Raw genomic sequence first — 26,672 nt, 5'->3', positions numbered from 1 at the left:
GTCCAAGCTTTTTTGCGAGCCCGAGCCAAGTTGAGCTTTGCCTGATCAAGAAATTTAGGCTCGGGCCTCATTGGGCAGAGCCGAACCCGCTATTTTCTCTCTCTGTCTCTGTCTTTCTTCATGTTGCCTTGAGAAAGGCAGCTTGCTGCCATTTTTATAAGGCAAGTGGCTGCCTATCTTAGGTAGCACACTGTCACGGATCGGAAGATCATGACTTGAGACTTAGCATGACACGGGAATGTTATGGCACCAAGTGGGAAAATAAGATAGACTTATGGGAAATAAGGTCTATATTTCGGCGGTATATGGCGATGAAGGCGTCGCCAAATTCAGTAGGGGAGTGACTTATGCCTCACACGGTCGCGACCGATTTGTCCCAGTAGCGATCGCAAGACAATGCGGGTAACGCGTTTCAGAAGGACGGAACAGCTTGCGATAGGGGACGCAGGCAGATTCGGCAAAAGATGCAGGCAGACTCAAGTTGGGGACGCAAGTAGATTGTTTTGGGGCAGAATGCAGGCTGCCTAAATTATGCAGTTTTCCAGGACATTAATGAGGTTTTTCTAAGTCCCGATCCTGCCATTTTGGGAGGTAAAATACATGAACCTGCAGTCGGATATTTTGAGGATGCAAGTGGGCAACTTGCACAACTTGTCCACTTGTGTACCACTTGCAAGCTAAACGCGAGTTGTATACAACCAAAGCGCGAGTTGGCACGAGTTGGTGACAACTTGCAAGGCAAGTTGTAAGACAATCCACTTGAAGACAACTAAGAATAAGTTGGCGACAACTAAGCACGAGGTGGCGACAACTAAGCATAAGTTGTAAAGTGGATGTTAAGGAGGTTTAAGTTTGCCTATAAATAGAGAGGTAGTCTCATTTGTAAATGGTATGTAGTTGATGGTAGAGAATGTAGAGTTGAGTGAGTTTATTCTTTAGAGAGATTGTAAAGTTTTTTCTTTCATTTATACAAAGAAAGTTTCCCCATCTTTACTTGTTTTCCATATATTACTTACTTCAAAATTTTCTTCTCAATGTGGGTATAATTTAGCCTCCTTGGTTAAATTATTTATGGGCGTGGAAAGGCTGATTTAACGTTTTCTCGTGAGGCGCGGGAATTGTAGAACGTTAAGGCCGCACGATTCTAGTTTGTTCGGGTGTAACGAAACTAGGCCCGTGACAACACGCTGCCCTTTAACTGGTTTTTCATTTTTCATTTTTTTTTTAAATTTAAAGGCCCGTGAGCCAGAGTCGACAAGCCACATGGATTGTCTCGATTTTTTTCTGGTCAAGCTACGGGGGGACCGAGCCGGCAATCCCAATTGCCATCCATATATCCATGTAAAACAATGATTTTCTTTTTATCTTTTTATTTTTTAAATAAAAGTAACATGTGATGGCTAATTTTACTATATGTGGTTGACTTGATGGTATTATCTTATGGCGGCCTTTGTTGGTGGTGATGATGAAAATTGTTCCTAGTGGAGAGTGGTTGGTTGGGTTGACTGTTTCATTAGGTTTGGTAATTTGATTTCAATTTGGGTAGAACTAGTAACACACGATGTTATTTTAAGTAGCATATATGTTACTCCGTAAATAAAAAATAAACAGAGTGAACACATATACTATTGTACAATTAAACAACGTCTCTGTAACATGATGTTTTTGATTAACAATTGAAATATTTTAATGTAAATTGTAGAAGTAACAGAGTAATGCAGTAACAGGTATGTTACCCGAATATGTAGGGCGTAAAAATCTTATTCTTAATGAAGAATTGATTTCTAAAGTTAAATAAAAGAATGTATTTCATTAAAAAAAATTTTATAAAAAGAGTGAAGATTGTATTTTGTAATTACGACGTCAACGAATAAGGCGGAGCTGCTAAAGGTAATGATTTTCAGGATGATAGTGTTTTGTGGATGGTGGTTAATAAAAAAACTAAGAGTAGCATAACCTCGTTAAATGTGAGTTTATATATATATAGTAACATGTTACTCATGTAAAACGTTGATTTATTAATAAAAAAATAATATACACAAACTTATATACTACCCTACAATGGTATTTTTCTTCAAAAAATTGAAATAGTTTAACCTTATCCTCCAAGTAGCGCTATAACATATATGTACCCTAATTCATAAAAAATGTTAGTTTTTTAATAAAAAATTGAAATATTGTCTTTAAATGAAATCGAAGTATATTTATAGAACTATATATAAAAAGAGGTAAACATAAAATTGTTGCTTGTAGAATGAAGTAATTTTAAGGATTTTGGACAAAAGTACGATATTTGTGATGCTATCAGAGTCACTAATAGTCAAGATAACTTGAAATAATACTATTTATAGTGAGGATTATCAATAGTCGCATACGTGACATACATGCGATGTTTGTTATTTGATGTATAAATGTCACATACATATAACGTAGAACGATTATCAGTAGTTTTTACTATAAATAACATTACTCCATTTTGTAAGGTTCGTAGAATAAGTCCAAAGTCTTCTTTTTATCAAAATATGATTGCAACTCTACTTTCAAAAATCAATCATGCACGCCCAAACTATTATTATTATTATTGTTATTAGAACACAATTTGAGGGTGATGAAATGGATTGTGCAGAAAAGGTTATTATAAATTTAAATTGAATGATATGCATTTACACTACCGAAATAGAGTTTGAGTATCAAACAAAAAAGAATAATGTTATTTAGTCTCACTGGAATTACAATTCCAATTTAGGTTGTCCTAATATGACATTAATTGATAGATAAAATTAAATAATTTATTTAATTTCATATTTCATTTAATCTATTATCTAATACCACTTAAACTGCGACTGCGACTCTTGTGAGACTACACAACATTACTCAACCAAAAAATAAAAAAAATAAAAAAAAATAGCAACATCAAGTTGCCTAGATATCAAGTACTAATTACAAAGTAAGCGATTTGCTCAAATCCTCGAGTTTCACCTTTTATAAACAAAATAATGTGCTCGTCACCACAAAAAGCTAACCTCCGGGCGAGTTGAGATTTGATGTCCACCGAATTAAATATTAACACGTCATTTTAAATTAACATGTTATTTATTTTAATTTTTCAATCTTAATAGATATTTAACACCGTTAACAATTCCCTCCCTCCCTCTCTACTTTACCCTTATTAACGTCACTACTAACCCACCACTTTCTTTACAATTCCAAAATAATGCAACGTGAACTACTAATGCCTTTTTAATTTTAATTTTTTGAAATATATAATGTCTTTTTATTTAATTATTCTTCTAAACTTACCTTCTTTTATTTTTATTTTTATTTTTTTTAAGTTCGTGGCCGCGAATTGCATCAATCCCATAAATCAAAGAAATTGTGAGGCGGGGGCGAAAGTGCACTTTTTTGAAGTTCATTCAACACATTCACCCAAGTCTCACCACTAGCCTTAGGTGTTGGTACACTTCTCCCTCCGCTCAATACACTCCTTGTCGAGAATCAAATACTTCTTTTATAGTTAAACAAATTAAAATTCAATAATATTCATATTGCACATTAAGATTTCGTGAAAAGTATTACAAATACAAACAAATGCCCATAATAAAAAATGACAAGCAAAGCTACTAAATTTTAATTTTCAGCAAAAAAAAATAAAAAAAATAAAAATAAAAAAATTCTAAATTAGAATAAACTTCTAAATTGGAAAATTCTATCTAGAGATATGAGATAATAGTTTTCTTAGACATTTCACAATTTAATTCAGGCAGCTCTTATTCCTTGACCTGTTGGGGCACATTCCGCGATTTACCTTCTTCACAAAACTCTGCCCTCAAGGTTGGGGTTCAACCTTTTTTTTTTTTTCCCCACAGAGACAGATATTAAATAAATTTGGTAGCCGTATTAAATGCTAGGAATTATAAGACACAATTTAATCAATGGTTCTGTGTATTTCACATCCTAATTTAATCCATTCTTGCTCGAACCTTCCATAAACTAAAACGAATTATACAAATATATACACGTATTTTTGCCTAGTGAACAAGCACTAACCAAAGGAATATTCATAGGAAATGGATACCTTATGCAGATTTAGGACAAGTAAAAATGGAATTTTGAAACTTGATTGCCCTTTTTTCTTCTAAAGATTTTGGAATGTGCAGTTTTTCTGAATTGCAGTGAAACATAAACAAGGTGAAGAGTTCTATTGTAAAGAGAGTGGTGTGTTAACGGTGAGGGTAAAATTGAGATTTTGTAAGATAGAGAAAGTAGTTAACGATGTTAAATAGTTGCTAAGATTGGAAAATTAAAATAGATGACATGTTAATTTATAATGACGTGTCAATAATTAACTGGGTATTCATCTTCCTTATCTTCGACAAAAGAAACGGGTGTAGGAAGTTCATTTTTTTGTGTCAAAAGAGTAATAATTTTTTACATGTTCATAAAAAATTCTTAGTCTTGATTTTGGACTGTAAAAGTCCCTCGAGGCACCTTGTTACCCTATCTGTCAAAATTGGAATTCGACACCAGCCTAACACCTTTTCATTTCAACGTGGAAAGCTCAGCGCGGCCTATTCATACCAATTTTACACCTCTAAACCCTTGTTCGAGCATCATTCTTTTAAAAATTTATCTTTTTAAAATTCATTTTTAACCACACATTCTTTAATAAAATAATATTATACGTGAATTTAAAATATTTCCTTAATTTTAAATCACACATTCTCCATCAATCACTATTTAAAAATGCATTCTTTATCTCAAAACGAGACTCAAACAAGGGATAAATAAGAGTAATATCTTCCAACTTAGCTGTGAGATTGGAACTTGGAAGATGTTTAATGTCGGTTCAATTCATTTTAATGCTTGTAAATTGCAATTGGACATTAAAAGCAAAGGGGGAAAAAGGCAATTGGGAAAAATTTAGTTGTAATATACTGAAACTTGTCGATGAATTAATAATGGAGACAGGGCCTCCCCCTCACTCAACTTCTGCACTTGAGCCGCAGCTTGAGCATCTCTTTTCTTGTTTTCTTCTCAAAAAACAATCACACCCCTAAAAACTCTGTCTCCTCCATTCAGAATCCAAAATTGAAATATCCGTAATTTCTTCTTCTTCGTTACAGTGAAATCCTGTAACAGCAAGTAGACGTGCGTTGCTCTGGTTTTTTAATTACTTCTGATAGTTGATGGTGCATGATTAGTCATTTAATCCATAAAAAGAACTGGTTGTTTGATTATATATACTTCTGTGATTGTACAAGATTATACATATGGATGAAATGTATGGACTTTATTCAACAAGTGATTACTTGGATAAGGCCTTGATGTCACCGGAGAATCTGATTATTCCGGCAGAGTACCACAACGACTACCATGCCCTGATTTCGTCCGGCGATCACCATCAGTATCCTATATCGGGATTGTCGGACGATATTGGATTTCGGGGTTCAGTGGCAACAGAAGTGGAGTCTATCCATCCACAAACAGAAAATGTTAAACCAGAAGATGAACATGGACAGGCTTCCAGTTTGATCAAGGCAAAAATTGCTTCTCATCCTTCATACCCAAAATTGCTCGATGCTTATCTCGACTGCCAAAAGGTTCAGACTGATCGAAAGTTATAGACTTCACCGATAAGTCTTATCACTTGCAGACCTAATTCATTTCACGATCAAAAGATTGACACTCTTTTTTTTAATAAATAAGTGATAGCGACGCTTGAAACTAATCTTGAGTTTGAGTAATATACCCTCGGAAATTTTTAAAAAAAGGAAAAAAAAAAAAAAAAAAAGGTAGGGTTTTGCTACTCACGGGAAAGAAATCAGATAATTCTTGAAATTGGCAACTGACTTTAGATTTTACTAGCAAATTGTTACTTTTCTTGTACAAATTCATATGAATTTCTCTTGAGTAATTTCTTCAATTTTCAGGTCGGAGCACCCCCAGAAATAACATCTTTGCTAGATGAAATCAGGCGAGGATATGAGTTTCGTAAGCAAGATGAACTTTCCGTTTGCTTAGGAGTCGATCCTGAGCTCGACGACTTCATGGTCTTCCTTCCTTCCTCTCTTCCTCTCATACACAGACACGAGTCTACAAAGACTTATGGGTGAAGACAGAAGAGTTGAAACTAAAATCTCGAAAATTTTCCTTATAATTATCTCGTGACTGCACATTGAAATTCGAATCCCTTTACTAATTTATCACTGTATTAATCCGCCTGTTTGTCTCAGCTAAAAAGTTCATTAAATTTTTATTTTTTATTTTTCCCTCTCTCTATCTATAGGAGACATACTATGACATACTGGTGAAGTACAAATCAGATCTGTCAAGGCCTTTTGACGAAGCAACGTCGTTCCTCAATAAGATTGAAACTCAACTGGGCAATCTTTGCAAAGGTGTGTCTCTCAAGATTTTATACCTTACAGAAACCCTAAAACTCAAAGAAAACTGGTTTTACTCTTACATATGTGTGTGGTTCAGATCGTCTTTTAAATGTTACATGTGATCTCTCTTTTCTGTTTGTGCAAAAAACTCTAGCATACCTTACTGTAGTATTTAAATGAAGGCATTTATAAGTAGAGATTCTGATTAGACGTATCAGAGGGAAGACCATGACAATACAGTAGTTTCTCTGGTTCTTCAAACAGTAACAGTCCTTTCCCTTTTAACTTTCTCAATTTATTACTTGTTAACTTTACATCACCTTAAGATTTGGATAATTGGATTTTTAGGGTGTTCCATTATTTAGATAGTTAGTTCTCTCTTGGATGTTTTGCTTAGAAGAATCATTCACAAGGTTGCCATTAGTCTTTGTTGAGTTGGGAGGAGACTTCAGTCGATTTTATCTGAATCCTGTCTTCAACATGTTCCATTACTTGCAATGGTACGATTTATGTTATTATCCAACTTAAAATATACGTCTATCATGCTTGCCTGCTTGCTTTTAAAAAGTTTTCAAGTTCCAACAGATTATGTGTTGGCCTCAAGCGTGAACTAAAGATGGGAAATAAACATTGGGAAGTGTCTAATCCTCTAGTTACCAAGGGAAAACAGTCCATCTGATTCATACTGTTTCTGCCATCTTTTTATTTGCTTCTTGGAATCCAGTTTCTTCTTTTGTCGGAAAAGAAATTAAATAAATTATTTGTCACTTTTGAATAATTTAAACTTTTAGATAAAATGATTCTACCTAAATTCTACGTAAATTCCGCAATCAAGTATCACCGTTATTTACGTTTTGGGCTCCATCTTGAGTGACACATCACTTTTAGGCATTCTTAGCCTCGAAATCTTTAAATTAAGCTACTTGTACATTCTATTTATACATTATGGTTGACATATCATGATGTGTAAATTTTGAGGCCATTGATTGTGTTAAGTATTTTTTAAATCAATGGCAAAATTGTATGCCATATTATGAAACGTCAAGCAAGATGTGTAGTGAAACTGGAAATCTTTATGCTATTAATTAATGAGTAAACTCTGTACATCACGAGTGTGCACAGTACAAATGTTTGCTCAACTCAACCTGTAAATCATTTATAAATCTACAAAATTAACTCAAAGTTAGATTATTTTATGCAGAAAAGCTGCTGATCTTATCTTAATTTACACAGTATCAACTTGGTGCAATTAGCATTAATTTAGATATCTGGTAACAGGCTTTGAAGTTGAATGTTTATATGCTGTCGACTAAAATACATGATTAAGATAAAAAGGGATTGATTTAAGGCATATGATTAGTTCTTTAACTGTTTGAAAGTACAGATTAACTTTTATCTGATCTCTTTTTATTCTTAATTTATACATGAATGTGTACCTAATTAATTCAGTTTCTTTTAAGATATGGGTATCCACCTGAATGTTGTATTAGCACAATTTCACGTGCGTGTTCATAGTATGCATCAAATGTAATGCTGTCTTCACGATGGCTTGGTCTTCTTGTTTTCTATACCTTTATCTCGATGTCAATTTACACATCACATATTCTTTTTTGCACATTGTTTTTGTGTTTCAACACAAGCGAAAAGAATGATTTTTGTTCTTGACGAAGGTACGCTAAGGAATACAATATTTTTCTTTTAACCTTTGTAATGTGCATATGGAGCAAAATTTAAATTATAATATAAGTGTGTCAAAGATACTTTTAATCTATACATTTCGTAAATTTACAACTAATACTTCCTTATTATATTTGTATTTCGTAAGAGTCATAACTCATAATCACTTAAATTTTAATTCAAGCATTCAAACAATATGCTAAATGTACTAAATCATTAAATGATACAAATTGTGGGTCTTACCTCTTTTGTTTTTTGAAATGGGCACAATTTGACTCACACTTCAACTTCTTTCTTTAAGTTAACCTTGGCATCAATAATCTCAATTGATTGTACACCTTTTTTTCCTTTAACGATTGTCCTTATGATGAATGAACTATCTTTCATTCTACCCTTGTTGATTCCATCTTACTTCGTTCAGTCGTTAGTGATTGGGGTTCGACCAAATAGAGTCATTGGAGTTTAGAATTTTAGTTATGCTACATGTACTGTTAGTTTTACAAAATGTTTGACAGATGAGAGGTGACATGTATTTTGACATTTTGACATTCAAATCACATTAAGGGGCCAAAACGCATGCTACGTCATCATCTGTACAAATAACTTAATTGGTAGAATTTTAATAATACTAAACTAGGTGAAGAATAGACATCGATATAAAAGATGTTGGTAATGGTAGGGTAAGCCTAGCTTTATTGTGGGAAGCCCATATAGGGAGGGTGTAGGAAAACACATGGACGCCCGGGGTTTACGCTGCCGGTCAGTCCTTTGAATTACACACACGAGCACACACTGTACTGTCAGAAACAAAGAGCTTCTCGTCAAATCCTATTCACAATTTTTTCCATTTCATGGATCTCGCGTTGGATTTCATGTAGGTCCAAAAAACAAGTGAAGCTAAATTAAATTATTTTGTATGGCTCTTAATTTAAGCTATAGCTATAAATAATAATTTTATAAGATTAGTGCATGTTTAATTGTTGTTGTAATAGGATATAATGTGTAACATTTGTTCACCTTGTTATCTTCGACTCATATTCTCTATATTCACGACCCAATATTCATGTAGTTAAGGCCATGTTTGAGCCCCATTAATTTGAAGTAATGTATTATGGAATAGTGATTGATGAAGAATGTGTGGTTCAAAAAGAAGAAAAAGTTTTTAATTTACGCGTAATATTATTTTAATGAAGAATGTGTGATTGAAAATGAATATTATAGAAAAAATAATAAGAAAGAATGTAAAAGAATGAGGCTCAAACATGGGCTAAATATTTTTTTAAAAAGAAAATGACTATTATATATCGAATTAAATTGTAATTATCACTAAAAAAAATAAAAAAAATTCACCCCTACCTTGATTGATCACTGGTGATTTTGAGTTTTCTGCGAAGATTAGTTCTTGATATTTCACTAATTATTTATTTTTAGAAAAATCGTTTTAATGTCATGTTATTTTCTTTTTGGTGCACGTCGATCTGACCTAATTTGAATTTTGAACGGTTTGATTTGGATTCCATGAGATAAGGTGATAGGCTTTATGGTGCTCCATATCTGACATTGTGTGGGTACCCCCAAATTTTTGAGCCCTACCTTCTGCTCCAGCTATCTTTATTTGACTAAGAAATTGCTGACCCATTATTTTATTAGTAAGAGTATGTATGAACCCCAATTTTATTAAAAAATGCGTTTTGGATGGTAAGTTGATGGAAAATGTACGATTTTCTGTAAAGAAAAATTTTTTGGTTTGAAAGAGAGAGAAAAATGTATTTTCAAAATAATATGGTTCAAACAAAGGCTAAATAAATAAAGCAAAAATATATTTGTTTATGTGAATGACCAATATACAAAGAAAAACTCAAGTTACAATATTGTCAATTGTATCGTCCCATTTCATCCAATATTCTATATCAAACATAAGTGTTGTAGTTTTGATACGTGAAATATCTTGATTAATTTGAGAAATTTGCTTTAATTATCTGTTACCATAGATTGTATGTCTTTAGATCTCAAGTCGAAAACCCACCTTTATTCTTCGTCTAGATGATGGAGTCTTGTCTTCGGATGAGGAGTTCAGCGGAGTGACGGAAGTACAAGATGTACAAATCAAGAGTGATGACCGTGAACTTAAAGACAAACTCATGTCAAGATATGGTAGCCACATAAATAACCTAAAGCAAGAATTTTCGAAGAAGCAGAAGAAAGGAAAACTGCCAAACGGAGCAAAGAAATTATTGCTTGAATGGTGGAATGCTCACTACAAATGGCCTTATCCATCGGTTAGTATTTTCTTCACCGAACTTTTACGATGAAATGAGTATGATTCGTTATCATTATATTACATGTTTCATGTGATGAATTGGGCTCAATTAAGGGGCGAATAATGTAAAATTGTTTGTTACCTTGTTAAGTTGTGTCCCAATATAAGGTAACAAACATGACGCTACACATCATAGAATGATCATGTCAATACATTCAATGAGTAGCAGGCCCATATAATGTTGAAATATTGAATCATGTGATGATCGTGCCCATAATATGCATTCTTGAAATTGAAATGGTCGTGTCAAAAGGGGCCTGTACAAAAAGCGTATAAACTATAATAGACGTGTTGCGATAACGAATTATTCCTTGTTTGCATTACTTGATCTTTTACATGCTCTTTACAATGCTTCATTACTTCGATGAAAAGTCAGGCCGTTTGATACCTTGGAATGTAGTCTTCCTTAATCATGTATTACCAAACATGATTTTTGGTTCGTGTTCGTATGTCTAGGAAGCTGATAAAATCGCACTGGCGGAGTTAACGGGATTGGATCAGAAACAAATTAACAACTGGTTTATAAACCAAAGGAAAAGGCATTGGAAACCGTCAGAGAATATGCAATTTAGTGTAGTGAACAATATTTCGGGTGAATTCTTCATCCAAGCAGATTAAATTCAATGTTGATGTTTGGCTCTTGGATGTATATTTCAGGGAAGAAAAGAAAGACCTATTGATTCATCAGTTAGAACAAATTGTGTATTTTCATCATTAAATTGTCAATTTAAAGAAAATTCTGATTGTGAAGAGTATTCCATTTTCCAAACATGCCTTGTCTTTCTCGTACTTCGAGAAAAGGGGAATCAAAACCCATCAACATCGGTTTAATCGAGTTAGGCCATTAGAGCTATCAGCCGTGCTTACTTATCGGTCCGAATGAGTCTCACAGGTTTGTCCGCATCCAATGGCTCAAAATAGCCCATTGATAAGATTTCGATGTTGAGATTTGTTTATTTCCATTTGCTTCAAGGGTCATTTTGTAACCATTTAAAAAGAAATGGCCACCAAAAAAGGTGGAAATTTAAAGGCAAATTTAATGCACATTTAAAATGAAATAGGTTGACACTCACAATCGTCGAGAAATAATTTTTCGTGTGACATTTTATATTTAATTTTATCTACTAAGACTAATTTTTCCTCTGTTTTTATACCTTGTAAATGGGGGGTACTTTTAAGTTTGACCCAGTCGAAGGACCTAAATTCCACTTTGACTTTCAAAATCATGAATATTATGACATTGGCCTCTTGTATGGTAAAAGACAAAGATGCCTTTAAATGTTTTGTACAATTACAAAATTATATATTGTTAAAATGACTATACTACCCTTTTAGTTAATAATTGAAAACCAAACACTTGTTCACTTATAAAAACTTCAAAACGAGCTTCCAACAGAGGAAAAACTCTCATTTTTTCATCTGTTTGAACCTCAAAATCTAGAAAAATTTTGAAACGTTGAAGTTGGAAATTTTTTTCATATCAATTACTTCAAATCGATAAGTATATTTACGCATGTTTAATTTCGTTTTCAGTAAATTAGTATACGTTTGAATAGAGAAATTTTATGTCGACATAGTAGTTAGCATAAATTTTTTTTAATAGATCTTACCTATCAAAAAAAATTGAACAGATGTATAATATTTTTCTTTAGAACCGTATTCTCCTGCGCAAAAACAGCCAAACAGTCGGCTGTTTTGGCTGTTAACAGCCAAGCAGTTGGACTGTTTCCGACTGTTTGGCTGTTAAGCCAAACAGTCGGCTGTTAAACAGCCAACAGTCGACTGTTAAACAGCCAATTAGTCGACTCTGCACTGATTTTTGTTGGCACTGATTTTTTCTTATAATTAATAAATGAAATTGATTAAAATCATTTCCTCATGCAGATATGATAATCCCCGTCTGTTATTTCGGTAATTTCGAATTGAATGAAAATAATCGGTGGGAATGAAGATGGACGAGTGACTTACGTGATTGTATTGCAATTCCTATAACAGAGAGTACACCATACTTAGAAATGTACCACAATTTGAAAAATAAGCTGAATGTCGATCAATCTCAATACGATATGCAATTAAGATATCTATTCAACGGTTATGGAGATTCATCCATTCCGATGCCACCAGTATTCGTTACTAATGATGCTGAATTGAATTATCTATTAGAATTGAATAAAATGCATCGGACTCCGACTGTTCTTGGTGTGACTTTAATTACGAAGGATGTTATCGAAGGTGAACGCGAAGATTCAGATAGGGCGGATAAGAATGATCGAGGTTTTTGGGAGACAGTGGAGATAGTTCATGCGGATGATGTGGGTATTCCTGAGACAGTTGCTTCTGATCGTGATGTCGCTGTTACGCGCAGTATTCTGTCGACAGTTGAAGACAATGATAATATAAACAAGTTTACAAATGAGAATTTGATTGCTTTATCCCGACAGAGACACAAGCCGAGTGGGAGCTCACAGGTTGGAACAAGTGGACCGTCCTCCAATTCTTCCCGTGTGGCTCCCGATGATGAGGACTTGCAGGTCGAGCAACTGTTTGAAACCAAGAAAGATTTGCAAGAAGCTGTGCACCGGCTAGCATTAAAATATAACTTTGAGTTCAACGTAAAGAAATCAAACAAGTCATTGTTGACAGTTGCAATTGGTGCTTGAGAGCAACTAAGATGGACACGAATGAGTGCTTCGTAATTCGCAAATATTCACGGTAACATACTTGCGAAGTGAGAATTCTTCGAAACGATCACAGGCAAGCTCGAGCATGGTTTATTGGTCGACAGATAATGCACAAGTATCAAGATCCACGGACGATCTACAGACCTTCGGACCTCATTAACGACGTCTGTTGAGAATATGGAGTGGTCATGAGCTATCAGAAAGAGTGGAAGGCCAAAGAATGTGCGTTGGAAGATTTAATGGGATCGGCTGAGAGAGCTATGCTAAATTGGCTAGGTATTGCCATAACATGAGGTAATCCTGACACGACATTTTTTATTGAGACAGGGGGCAATAATTGTTTTAAGTATTTCTTCATGGCTCTCGGACAATGTATTCGGGGTTTTCGAAATGCAATGCGACCCGTAATTCTAGTTGATGGTACAACTCTGAAAGCTAAATATCAAGGTAAGTTAATTATTGCTACATGTCAAGATGTCAACATCCAAATTTACCCTATCGCATTCGGCATAGTCGACAGCGAGAATGATCTGTCCATGCGTTGGTTCTTTTCTAAACTAAGGGAAGTGATCGGGAAAGTCGAAAACCTTGCGTTTGTAACCGATCGGGACAGTCTATAATAAACGGTATCGCTGAAGTTTTTCCCGGAGCACATCACGGGAATTGCATGTACCATATACAAGGTAATTTGAAGACTAGGTATTGGGGCACAGGCATCATTTCATTGTTCAGGAGAGTAGCCGAAGCTTATAGTGTTGAAGAGTGTAATAAGTTCATGCTCGAGATAGGAAGTAAATCATTACCGGCGTTGGAGTATCTGACGAAGATGGGGATCGAACATTGGGCGCGGTCATACTCTCCAGGACGTCGACACAACATGATGACGTCGAATAACGCGGAATCTCTCAATGCATTGTTTAAGAAGGATCGAGAGTTATCAATTCTCGCAATGATTGAGAACATTCGTAACAAGCTACAACAGTGGTTTCATGACTGACGTGCGGCATCACAAAGTTGCACTAGCGTGTTGGCCCCAACTCATGAGGAGAAACTGTTTAAGGCGGCAGAGGTTGCGAGGAAGTTGAATGTGGAAGCACTAGATGAGTTTCGCTTCTCCGTGCAATGTGCACGTAATACGACATATATGGTGGACTTGCCTGATAACATATGCACTTGTACGAGATTTCAGTTGGAGAGTTTTCCATGTGAGTATGCAGTTGCGGTGGCCATGTATCGAGAATTTACTGTGAGAACGTTATACTCTTTGTATTATACGACTGAGTCTTGGAGAACAGCATATGCCGAGACTATATTTCCTCTGCCGAATGAAGCCGAGTGGGAAGTTCCCGAGCACATTCTCCCATTTCATAATTTGTTACCACCAGCAGTTGAATCGCGTGGTCCTGGACGTCCAAGTACATCTAGAATACCATCTACCGGAGAGTTTCCTTGATCGCGTAGGTGTGGCTGGTACAGAGCCGTAGGGCATACTCGACAATTTTGTACTAGTCAAATTTCCCTAAATGACAACTAGACAGGTACGTAAAATGAATAATATTTCCTTTTACTTTAAACTATTCAATATTTGTTCATTATAAATCTTCAATGTTCAATATTTATTCTTGATAAATGGTATTTATAATGATTCATATGAAAAAAAATAGTTCCATACTCGGCATACGTGTAAAATAACAAAAAATAATTAAATTTCCAATTTGAATGTTATATACATTGAACACAAATTTACAATTATTTCATAATTACAAAAATAATTAAATTTACAATTGAAATGTTATATATATATATCCTTGGGCCTCGAGTGCGATCTGGTGAACACATGTACGGTGTCTTCATAGCATCTCCGACCCCATGGATAGTTGTTGAACGCATCGATGTCGTCAACAACTTGCAAATGAAAAATGTCGATGACAGTCTTCTTGTGATGACACCTCATCACACTCTCGAGGATGCAGACCAGCCCAATCTTCAATCTATCTAGCATATGATCGCACCCCCTGATCGCGACCATCAAGTCGGGTAGAAGCACTGACCCATGTACCTGGAAGTACGTCTCGTATAGCCTATTGCTTCTCTCCATGGCTGCATCGTCGTCCGTAATCCTCAGTCCAGTGATCAATGTAAACTCAAACATCGAGAAACTGACGACCTTGCCCCTGAGGTCGAACTGGAGGGAATCGCCGTCGACTGGCCTCAGAAGCCAACATAGAAGTGCATCAATGATCTGTCCTGAGTACTGCACCTCTCGCAACTGGTACAGTGGCCACAAGAAGGACTGTCATAGCATATCTCCGTGCTGATCATCGAGCAGCTCCAACACAGCAGTAAAACTCTCAAAGCTACTATTTCAAGTAGCTTTCCCCGCCATCCGTCTCAACTCTGCATCTAAATGATACTCCATCCTACAAAAATTCAAATGTTATAGCATTGAACAAGAGATAACAAAAGAAAGCATAATCTCACAAAATCAAGAGAACCAAACTCTAACTACCATACAATCACAAATATTACATTTGAAAAATATATTTACAAAAAACAACAAATCAAATTAAATGTATTGTCAAAAAAATTAAAGAATATAAATATTATTTAAATAAATTGAAAAAAATCAAAGATTTTCATAAAAAGACTAATAAAATGAACAAAACAAATTGTTAATTTTGAACAATATTATGTATTCAATTATTAAATTATACAAAAAGGCAATTATAAAAATTAAATATTTAAATAAAATAATTATTATTTTGAAAAATATATTTACAAACAAAAAATTTCAAATTAAATACATTTTCGAAAAATGTAAAGATTATTTATATTATTTAAATAAATTTGAAAAAATAAATTAAAGATTATTTCATAAAAAAATAAGGAACAACACAAAATTGTTAATTTTAGAATATTTCAATTATTAAATTATATAAAAGACAAATATAAAAATTAAATAAATAATTACTTTACATTTTCAAAAAATATAAAGACTATTTATATTATTTAAATAAATTTGAGAAAATAAATTAAAGATTATTTCATAAAAAAAAATAAGGAACAACACAAAATTGTTAATTTTAGAATATTTCAATTATTAAATTATATAAAAGACAAATATAAAAATTAAATAAATAATTACTTTACATTTTCAAAAAATGTAAAGACTATTTATATTATTTAAATAAATTTGAAAAAATAAATTAAAGATTATTTCATAAAAAAAATAAGGAACAACACAAAATTGTTAATTTTAGAATATTTCAATTATTAAATTATATAAAAGACAAATATAAAAATTAAATAAATAATTACTTTACATTTTCAAAAAATGTAAAGACTACTTATATTATTTAAATAAATTTGAAAAAATAAATTAAAGATTATTTCATAAAAACAAAAAAAATGAGGAACAACACAAAATTGTTAATTTTAGAATATTTCAATTATTAAATTATATAAAAGACAAATATAATAATTAAATAAATAATTACTTTGGCTTTTTTTTAAAATGTAAAGACTATTCATATTATTTAAATAAATTTGAAAAAATAAATTAAAGATAATTTCATAAAAAAAATGGAACAGCATAAAATTATTAATTTTAGAATATTTCAATTATTAAATTATATAAAAGACAATTATAAAAATTAATGAATAATTAATTTACATTTTCAAAAAATGACACTATTTATATTATTTAAATAAATTTAAAAAAATAAATTAAAGATTATTTCATAAAAAAAAGATCAACATTGTTAATTTTACAATATTTCAATTATTATATTATATTGACAATGATAAAAATTAAATAAATAAATAACATAATTACTATTTAATCAAATAAAAAATTTAATTAATTACAAAAATTATAAAAAACAAATAAAAATTAAATATATATATTTTTTACAAAATAAACAGTTTGGGCCGACTGTTAACAGTCGGTTAAGCCAGAAATCGCCATTGTCGGCGACAGAGCTCCAAAAATTGCAAAAAATCCACATTTTTCACAGTCTCAACATGCCCACAATCTAACTACTCATGCACATGGATCTAATTAAACCGAATAATATAAGGAAAATGCTAAATTTATTTATTCAATAAATTTTCTACTGAAACAAAAAGTCATCATGAAAACTAACCGGTTATTTTATTTCCGGTGTAGATGAAGGTCGTTGACTGCAACGTTGGTGTAGTTGCCGGTGGTTGATCGATCAAATTTCTCGCGACTATGCGTCGGTTTCTTTTTTGTCGGTCGGTTAGACAGAATTTTTCAAACAGTCTGAAGGGTAAAATCGCCTTTTACTGTGAAGTTTTTTTTTTAAACTTAATTTTTTTTTTAATTCATTTAATGGGTCAAAGGTCAATGTCAAATTTTGCTACAGTGGAAGAGCCATTTTCGTGTATTTCCTCTTGTAAATGACTTTTCAGATGGTGCTAGTACTGAAATTTTAAAAAAGAGCGTTACTGTTCTTTTTTTAATTCCATTTAGTGATATTTGTATCAATTTCCCTAGAGGTCTAATCCACATATCTTAAAATCAACTTAATTTTTCATCTTGCATCTAACTAATTTCACACTTATTGATACATGGACACTATCCCAAGCCCTTGCAAAGTGGCGGTGGACGACACCGGCACAGATTAGTCGGTCATCAAGCTTATGTATTGATAGATCACTTTACAAGAGGCTTAGTATAAAGGTTGGAGCTACGTACCATGAGATATGTCATTGAGGACTTGATTTCCAATCTAGTTGGTGAGAAATCTAAGTCCAACTCCAATGGAACTCCTACTTCTATATCTTTACCTATTCCTATCATTACGATTCTGAGTCCGGCTAAGGTGAATGCACATATTCAAAGCGACATGGAAGATATGGGTCTAGGAGATTGCATGGAAAAAACCGAGGCAAAGGACATTTAGAAAGTTTTTAAAAATATATTTTTGGGGTATTATTATTTTTTCAAATTTATCACATTCTGATCCCTCGTCGAGCAATAATAATTTACTTTAAAATTTTGAGATAAAGTTGACCCTTAATTTACGCCATAAGATCGTATCCAACTTACAATTAATCATATTTTTTCACACACCCCATCATAATCAGACAGACCTATATTAAAAACATTTGTTTTTAGTATTCCATAAAAAATAACAAAAAAATAAAGAATTATTTTCAACAATAAATGTCCAACGAAACCACATTTTATACGAGTGTAAAGTGTTAAGAGTCGCAAGATTATTTTCTTTGTGCTGGGTTTAACTCAAATATTTTAATAAAAATTTCTATTATGAAAATGAAAATAGAATCCTTGTTTGACAATAAAAAGAGAGAAAAAAAAGAAGAAGAAGAAGAAGAAGATTAAGGGAAAAATATATTTAGGATGAAATAATATTAGGGAGAAGGAAACTTTTACCGAAGGGACTCGTGGCATTGCACTGAGAATAATTGTATTTGACACTAGCATCAGAAATTGTGAGAGGGAGAAAATTTAGAGAAATGGTACGCCGTGTTAGCAACATATGTTAAGTGCTCTAATTTTGTATAAGACGAAGATGAAAGAGTTAAGAAAGTATCGTATTGTGAGATTTTCTCAGCTAATGGTCTTTTTTTCTCTTATTGCCATCGACGATTCGTCGAACAATATTTAATTTTTGCATTTTTATTTCGTGCAATATTTTTTCCCCAACAAGATGCACAAGTGTAACCCTAGCGATTTAGAACATCTTCAATAGTTGTGTAAATTGGGTGTATATTGGTATTTTCAAAATTACTTTTGCATTCTCATTTACATTCCAATGAATTTAAATTCAAAATTTTCTTCCATGGGATGATTTAAATCCTTTTTTTTTTTTAGCCTCTTGTGGATATAAAAATGCCATTTGTATTCCCTTTGCACCTCTCTATTGGAGGGGTTTTTGACTACTTTGAAAATATAAATCACAATTTAAATCTACTTTTGATTGTCAATATATTTCATGAAAAATGCATTTTTCTACTCAAATGCATACTTTTGTACTGTTTGATTGTCTTTTTTTCATGAAAAATATTGTCTTATTTTTAGTCATGTGACCATATTTTCTTCAAAATCAAGGAAAATATTTTTTTTAAGATGAGTACGATTTTATTTTCTAGGAAATTTACTCTCTCTCTCTCTCTCTCTCTCTCTCTCTCTCATGTATCCACTCTCTTTCATTTATCTATCAATAAAAAAGGAAAAGCACAATATTTTCTAAGTTGAAAATTAAATCAATCAAACACATTTAACTAATAATTTTCATGCAAATAAATTCTAGGCAACTCATACAAATAAATTCTAGGCAATTGAATTACCCATAATTTATTTTTTTCTATGAAAATTTCATGTTTGCAATCAAACGCACCCTTAAAGTCTTGATAAAAATTATTATGTCAAGAAATAATCGCATTTTTCTCAAGAACGTTCTATTGTGTCAAGAGGGTTAGTGGATGTACGAGAATTTTCATAAAGTTATCAATATAATGATGTTGTTTATTGGAAAATGAGTAATGTTATTCATAATCAGCGACTGTAGTTGTCATCCTGTGTTACAGTTTATTATTTGAAATATTAGCTTGTTATTTGAAGTAACAGAATTATAGAAAATTAATATCTCAAATAACAAGTTATCACATAAAATGACTATTGCAATCCATGACTATGAACTGATAGGTTTACACCCCGATGTACATAATTGCCAAGTGACATTTCATCATTGGCGGGTAGAAAAATGGCTTTTTTTTAATTAACTAATGATGAAATGCCATTTGGATATTATGTACATTAGGGTGCAGGGGCGGAACTACGTACACCAGGGAAAGGGTGGTCCATTGAACATTTAAAACATTTTATTTTTTTTAATAAAAAGAATGGAAATCAAAAGGTTATTCATTTCTACCCTATTTTGTACTTATTAACATCTTATTATTTCCACTCTTATTTATGGATGGGAATTAGAGTTTACCTGCTTTAATTCTCATAGTAAAATATTAGATGCTTATTGTATGTGTGTCTGTGTTTTTTCTCTTGAATAAATATCGGGACAATAGGAAAAATCAAGATTTTGTGAACATGTTTATTAAGATAATTCGATTTAACCCTCAATTATTAACGATTTGACAAATATACTAAAGAGCTGAAGGTTGCTATCGTCGAACTATCTTGATGTAGGACATGGTTTTTATCAAATAACACTTGTTGGCTCCATAAAAGTTAAACCTCTTGCCTAAAGTTATATATCTTCCGTCAAATATAGAACAAAACATTGAAATAATTTTAAATTCTAGAACTTGCTCATTGCATTTTTAATCTGCATGTATTTGGTTTATTTCTCTAACTATTTGTCTAGGGAAAGTTTAGGGCTCAGGGAGCAGTGATTAAAGGAATTGGGAATTCAATTTTCATCTTTGGTCTACTTGCAATCTCCAACTACTACTTGGAAGATTTTAATTAGTAGTTTTTTGAAAAGATTTAATAGAACAAATAGGTATCTTGTTTGTTGGAAAACATATATTAAACGAAATTGATAATGTTATATATATGATGTTTCGTTGGGAATAATTATAGTTATACTATTTATAATTATTTTTGCTACATAATTTTTGTCTACCCAAAAAAAATCTTCACTCTGTCACTATCAGGATGTAAACCACGATATACATGTAGAATATACATATATATACGAAAATGATCTCTTAAGCACCGGTGCTTAACTTATGTTGAGCACCAGTGACATGAAACACCATTTAATTGGTGAATTAGGAGATATATATATATATATATATATATATATGTGTGTGTGTGTGTGTGTGTGTGTGTTAAGCAATTGTGACATAATACATGAATTCAATGAATTTGATTGAGATCCAACAATAATATATACATCTATTCAATGATGTGACATATCATTATTGCTCGTAGATTTCCCAGTCCCCCAAGAGTCAAACATTAACTGTGGGTAATCCTTATGCCCATCTATACTTAGCTCTTATTTGATACAATTTAAAATCCAAAATTTTATTTAAGTCAAAGTCTACAATTCATTGTAATCATATATTTTATAGGATTCACAACTTTTCAATCATACATTTCATCATCTTTTATCAAAGTTTACTAAATTTTTTATTTTAATCACCAAAGAGGGACTCAATTAAATGTGTTTAATTGATTTAATTTTCAAATTAGAAAATATTATACTCGTCCACTTTTTAACGGTGGATAAATAAGAGAGAGATGAGGTAAATGAGAGAGAAAGAGAGAAAATTATTTGGAACATAAAAATCTAATTTTCATAAAGAAAATATTTTTCTTGTTTTTAAGGAAAATATAGTCATGTAACCCAAAGTAAGTAAATATTTTTCATGGAAAAAATCAATCAAACAGCACAAAAATATGAATTTAGGTGGAAAAATGATATATTGACAATCAAACGCACACTGTAGAAATGTTTTTTTTTCTTTTCTATATAGAACAAAAATTAATTTGTGTGGGGTAGTATTATAAGCTCATTATGATTTCTAGTTAACATTAAGCATTAATTTTAATCTCACATTCACAATTACTAGTCATTTATTATTCATATATTTTATGAAATCTACTGTACATTACAATTTTATCCAAATAAACACATGTATTAAAAGAAATATTATTTTTAATTCTTGATTTATGATATGATATCATTGCTAACACTCTAATTTGTAATTTTTTTTCATGGCTAATTCTTCAACAATAATTTTTTTAGAAGCTTCTTCTCATTCTCGAATTTGTGATTTTTGCTGTCGTTTGAGCAACTAATGAAATCTAGTTCAAAATTCAAACTATTAACCACTGCCTTTTTTTAATTTTTATTTTTTTATGAACGTGGGTTTTCGGACTAATTTACTCGCACATCGACTAATCTCACGAAACCTGAAGTTTATAGTCGGTTACTCACATCGGTGATCCTGAGAAAACTTGAACTGGTGACCATTGATGAACAAATCTAAAATCTGATCACTGACCTACCCCTCAAAGTCATTAACCACTGTTTCTTCGTCTACTTTTGTTTTTAATTTCACTTTATTTTAAACTTAGAGAGAGAGAGAGAGAGAGAGAGAGAGAGAGAGAGTATTTCATATTTGCATATTATTTTATATTTTTTTCCCTTCATTCTCTAGAATACATAGTTAAAGGCATAATATCATACCAATTTCTTACTACCAAACATATTTTTTCACGAAATTCTGTGGAGGGTAATGACCAGAAAAATAAAATCCATCACTCTGTACTGACCAATAGCACGCATTCTTACAATCAGACAAACTAAAGACGTTACTAAAAACATCAAAAGCTATGTTTTTTTGACCCCACCAAAAATGACAGAAAAACAATGTAACCTCTTCTACATTCTCACAAAAACTCCAATGAAAATCATAATTTAATGGGAGTTGATGGAATCCAAGATTATTGTCCTTTGATGCGCAGTGTATTGTCAATGTTGGAATGTCTCCAGGGAGATTATTAACGACATGAACCTGATATCTTTTACTCAAGAAACAAACGCCTTCCTCTGACGAACTCATTGTGTAGAGAAGGTTAGCGAAGAGAATGAGAGATAAAACAAGTGTTTTCATTGTGGTGTAACTCATTTTGGCTAACAAATACTGTGTAATGTGATGATAAGAAACTAAACATTTATATTGGGCAATAACTTTGCATGACTATTGACTGGAGCAATAAATCTATTATAAGATTATGAGAATGATTTCATTGGATTATAACAATCATATTAATTGAAGAGCTACTCTAGTCGAGTAATGCTATATAGCATTATACAGGAACAATATAATCAAATTATAGTAATCCTACGACGAAATAGTAATGATCCTCTAACTAATTTTAAAGATATTGCTCTTAATTCCGTGAATGATAGCTGAATTATTGATATTAGAGTCACAAATCACATGATATTCTTGCCTTCAACCCCTTCAAATCTTATCTTTAAAATGACAAGTAATTATGCCACGCAAATAACAAAAATATAGTCTCACTTATATTAGTTCTTCGCTCCAACTTAATATCATTTTTCTTGTTCCATAATATTTGATGCTGCATGACATTATACTAGTTATTAATTGCTCTATGTCTTGAGAACTATTTATTTTAGGACTACACCACCAAAAATGACTTAGAAGAATATATGTTGAAAAATCGCTTGACATGGACCATCCGTGAGGCGCCTAAGGTAACCAATACACCCAAACACAGGGGCTCTTAGCTAGCCTTCTATTGACACGAACAACAAGCAAAACATAAGCACGCACAAAAGACGTTAGGTAGAATACCATATCATAAATGCACACACAAGTCATCGGTTGTCAAGGTCTAATCTTGATTTGGATTGTAATGTTTCCTTTTTGAGGAAAAAATGTTACACGTACAGAAAAACTTCCACAAAAATTTCACAAGCTTTCACTTAGCACAATTTCATTGGTAGTTAGGGAAGGGGGAGAAAAAAGGATCTGCATTGCGAAGCTCTTGTAAGAAAAACCAACCTTCAAAAAAAATGTATACCTTTGAGATCGTATATGAGAACTAATTATCTAGAATTATGTATAATTACTTTACTTTTGGAGCTTAGTCATTGTGATATCTGTGAAAGTACTATCATTCCTTAGTAATTTTGGTTTTCACCATACTATGTTTGCCCAATCCTACTTACTTTAAAAGAAAGGATGAAGTTTTACAGTTCATTTTTGGGCCGAAGGTTTCACACTTGGCTAGTTCCACACGGCAACTTGACTAGTTCTAGATTGTTCACTCAAAGAAGCTGTTAATGCTTTCCACTGTTCATTTATATGAAATGAAATTAGTGTAGCTGCTTTATTACTTTCCACTGCCCATTTACCCAAGCCATCTACTGTAGCTATTGCAGATGTTCACTAAATATCTTCGGTATAAAAGTGTCTTTGGCTCTCTCTCACTTCATTCATTCACACCATAGCTATTTCAACCGACTCCTCTGTTTATGTTGTGTTTTTTATATCTCATAAGTGTACGGATCGTAACAAGTAATATACTAGACCAATGAGTCCGAAAATCGTTCTCATAAGGACTATAAATGAGGATTTAATCTAATCTTTCTAAGTTCTGTTTGATGAAGGCAAATAAAGAATTATAAGTTGTTGTGATTATTTTGTTTAAACACTTGAAGTTACTCAAAATGCACACAAAGATTGATTCAGAATTCAACTAATGAAGGAATATTAGGGCAGAATAATTTTACCCATTGATCACCTTTAAGTCTTAATTCAAGATTAAAAAATCTAATGTAGTATTTGATCAAATTCTCTTATTATATTCAATTTATCCCTCTCAACTTCTTATTGAGTCTATTTAACTAATTCAATCCCCATATCTTTATGCGAATCAACCTTAGCTAAACGAGATATTAATTCGAAGAATTCATATAATAACCGCAATAATAAGCATAGGCATCTCTATATGTTATGCTAATTTATCGAATTTTAATATATGATTTAAATTTCAAACGCATCTCTCGATTCGTAAAAAATTTACAAAATTATCAAATTAGTGATCAAGTAATTTGACGCATTAAACTTATAGCAAAAGCAATGCATTTAATATAAAATAACAAGAAGCTTGAATAAAAGAAATAAAGGGTCTCAAGTAGATTACATTGTTCGCCCTAATATAAAAGTTAGTTACTTATAATGCAAAACGAAAAACAAGAAGTTGTTATTGAATACATCACTGGATTTTGAGTAAAGATGTGGAGAAAAAAAAAAAGATCGACCTTGCACCAAAATCTTCTTCCTCTTCCAATCGAGACTTAATTCAAAAACTTGGATTTCTTAATGTTTTTCTCCCTTGATTTGCGATCTTCAATCTCCAATTGTATTCTCTATCTCTCAATGTGTGAAACCCCTTTCAATTGTCTCATTTCTTGTATTTATAGTCGCCTCCATAGCTTTGGCTGTTGTAGGATTTTTATGGGCTCAATATGGATAAAAAAAGAGGAAAAAAAATGCGCCCTAGAGATTATTGGGCGGTGTTGCCACACCTTTGTCACATAAACCTTTTTGGCGTTGGGGTGCTATTCTTGTTTCTCTTGATGTCGTGGTTTGATTCTTTTATCTCTTTTGTTCATTTTTTCTCTTCCATCCATGCCAATAATCATTTTTTTCTCCTTTCTTTCCATGGTTTGCATCATTTCCCCACTTCAACACAATAGCACTAATAAACACATTAAAAATGTTCACTAATAAAATCTAGCCATAATTAAGTTACAAGATGATAATATGTTATTTGCGTACTCTAACTACTATCATTCAAATCTTGGATTTATGGATTGAATTTCACTTTTCTTACATGTGTTCATTTTGATTTTTGAAGAGGGGGAAGACGATGGAGTGTAAGGTGTTGAGTATAAACTGTTGGATAATTAAATACTTTAAATTACCGGATCTTTCATGTTAAATCATCAAGAAATACAAGAATTAAAGCGGAAGCGTACCTGAATCAGACATGGTTAATGCAATATGAATTTTGCGGTATAGTCTTCCAAATCTACACGTAGTCTCCTTTTCCTCTCTGTGATGGGATGCATAGAGAATGAATAATACGTGGGTGTGATCTGTGGACCATAACCTATTTATATAGGGACGCCCTTTGACCTAATTCGGCCCATCATAGAATTAGGACTTGGGCCCGGTCTCTACACATATGTAAACCCATACTTTAATTGGATACATTGAAGCCCAAAACTGAAGCCTTATTAGATCACTTTAATTGGGATCAACCGAATTCGATAGCCTATAATTTAACACACAATTATTCACACATACAAACCCATCTATTGATTAAAAATTCTTACAATCTCCCACTTGGGTTATATGTGTCACCTTATAATTATGCATTAAACATAACCTTATGAGTACTCAGAATTTTGATATCATTACCGAATGTATCCCCAAACAATCCCGTCCATCAATCATATCAACATAGGATCAAAGTGACTTTCGCTACTTTCACGTAGCTAAACCCATCAATGGTCATGTATATCAATATAACCGAATGACAAGGATCAAGCATGGATGTGTAGCATGGAAATTACATATAATGTGATCTGTAACATGTCTATTTCCAACTGGTCCACCTTAATACCTTAGTGAAATCATTTTAAACAAGTTCAGAGATATTTAACCAAATAACTTTATAACTGAAAATAACTTTAACTTTAAACCGTATTCAAAACAACAGTGCATGTGTCTAATATGAAAAGCAAAACTACAAACTCTCACTGAAACTACATATTCTTAAGAGACATTACACCCATATGAGCAGTGTGCTCATGAAAGACCTTGGGTATCAATCCCTTAGTAAGCGGATCCGCAACCATGGAGTTTGTCCCAATATGCTCTATTGACACCTGTCCACTCTGAACTCTTTCTTTAATAGCCAGGAACTTGATCTCTATATGTTTTAACTTCGTCGAGCTCCTGTTGTTATCAGAATACAACACTGCTGATTTATTATCACAAAATATCTTAAGTTGTCTTTCTATATTGTCCATAATGCACAGC

General features: G+C 32.5%; 2 protein-coding genes across 2 annotated transcripts; one reads left to right on the top strand and one right to left on the bottom strand.

The window, feature by feature from the left end:
• The first annotated feature begins 4,906 nt into the window (after nt 1-4,906).
• On the top strand, nt 4,907-11,138 carry LOC111398880 (homeobox protein knotted-1-like 6). Its single transcript, XM_023026027.1, has 5 exons — nt 4,907-5,600; nt 5,931-6,050; nt 6,287-6,398; nt 10,107-10,342; nt 10,840-11,138. The coding sequence occupies exons 1-5, from the start codon at nt 5,271-5,273 to the stop codon at nt 10,999-11,001; spliced, it is 960 nt and encodes a 319-aa protein (XP_022881795.1). The 5' UTR covers nt 4,907-5,270; the 3' UTR covers nt 11,002-11,138.
• Nucleotides 11,139-22,283: 11,145 nt separating this feature from the next.
• Nucleotides 22,284-23,414, bottom strand: LOC111398316 (S-protein homolog 5-like). The gene is made up of 3 exons (XM_023025234.1): nt 23,325-23,414; nt 23,118-23,175; nt 22,284-22,636 (listed from the first exon to the last, which is right to left on the bottom strand). The coding sequence occupies exons 1-3, from the start codon at nt 23,412-23,414 to the stop codon at nt 22,284-22,286; spliced, it is 501 nt and encodes a 166-aa protein (XP_022881002.1).
• Nucleotides 23,415-26,672: the final 3,258 nt, after the last annotated feature.

This window comes from Olea europaea, chromosome 8, assembly GCF_002742605.1.
Source record: "Olea europaea var. sylvestris chromosome 8, O_europaea_v1, whole genome shotgun sequence".
NCBI lineage: Eukaryota > Viridiplantae > Streptophyta > Magnoliopsida > Lamiales > Oleaceae > Olea > Olea europaea.
The sequence above is the reverse complement of the archived record's forward strand: the minus strand, read 5'-3'. Positions and strand labels throughout refer to the sequence as shown.

Excerpts from the sequence above, each read along its gene's own strand:
- LOC111398880 (XM_023026027.1), top strand. The coding sequence starts at position 5,271 with ATGGATGAAATGTATGGACTTTATTCAACAAGTGATTACTTGGATAAG. Across the intron at positions 5,601-5,930 it reads CTTATCTCGACTGCCAAAAG|GTCGGAGCACCCCCAGAAAT; the intron begins GTTCAGACTGAT and ends TTCAATTTTCAG. Across the intron at positions 6,399-10,106 it reads ACTGGGCAATCTTTGCAAAG|ATGATGGAGTCTTGTCTTCG; the intron begins GTGTGTCTCTCA and ends TTCTTCGTCTAG.
- LOC111398316 (XM_023025234.1), bottom strand. The coding sequence starts at position 23,414 with ATGGTATTCTACCTAACGTCTTTTGTGCGTGCTTATGTTTTGCTTGTT. Across the intron at positions 23,176-23,324 it reads CTAAGAGCCCCTGTGTTTGG|CATCAAATATTATGGAACAA; the intron begins GTGTATTGGTTA and ends AATGTCATGCAG. Across the intron at positions 22,637-23,117 it reads GGAGCGAAGAACTAATATAA|AGGAAGGCGTTTGTTTCTTG; the intron begins GTGAGACTATAT and ends TGAGTTCGTCAG.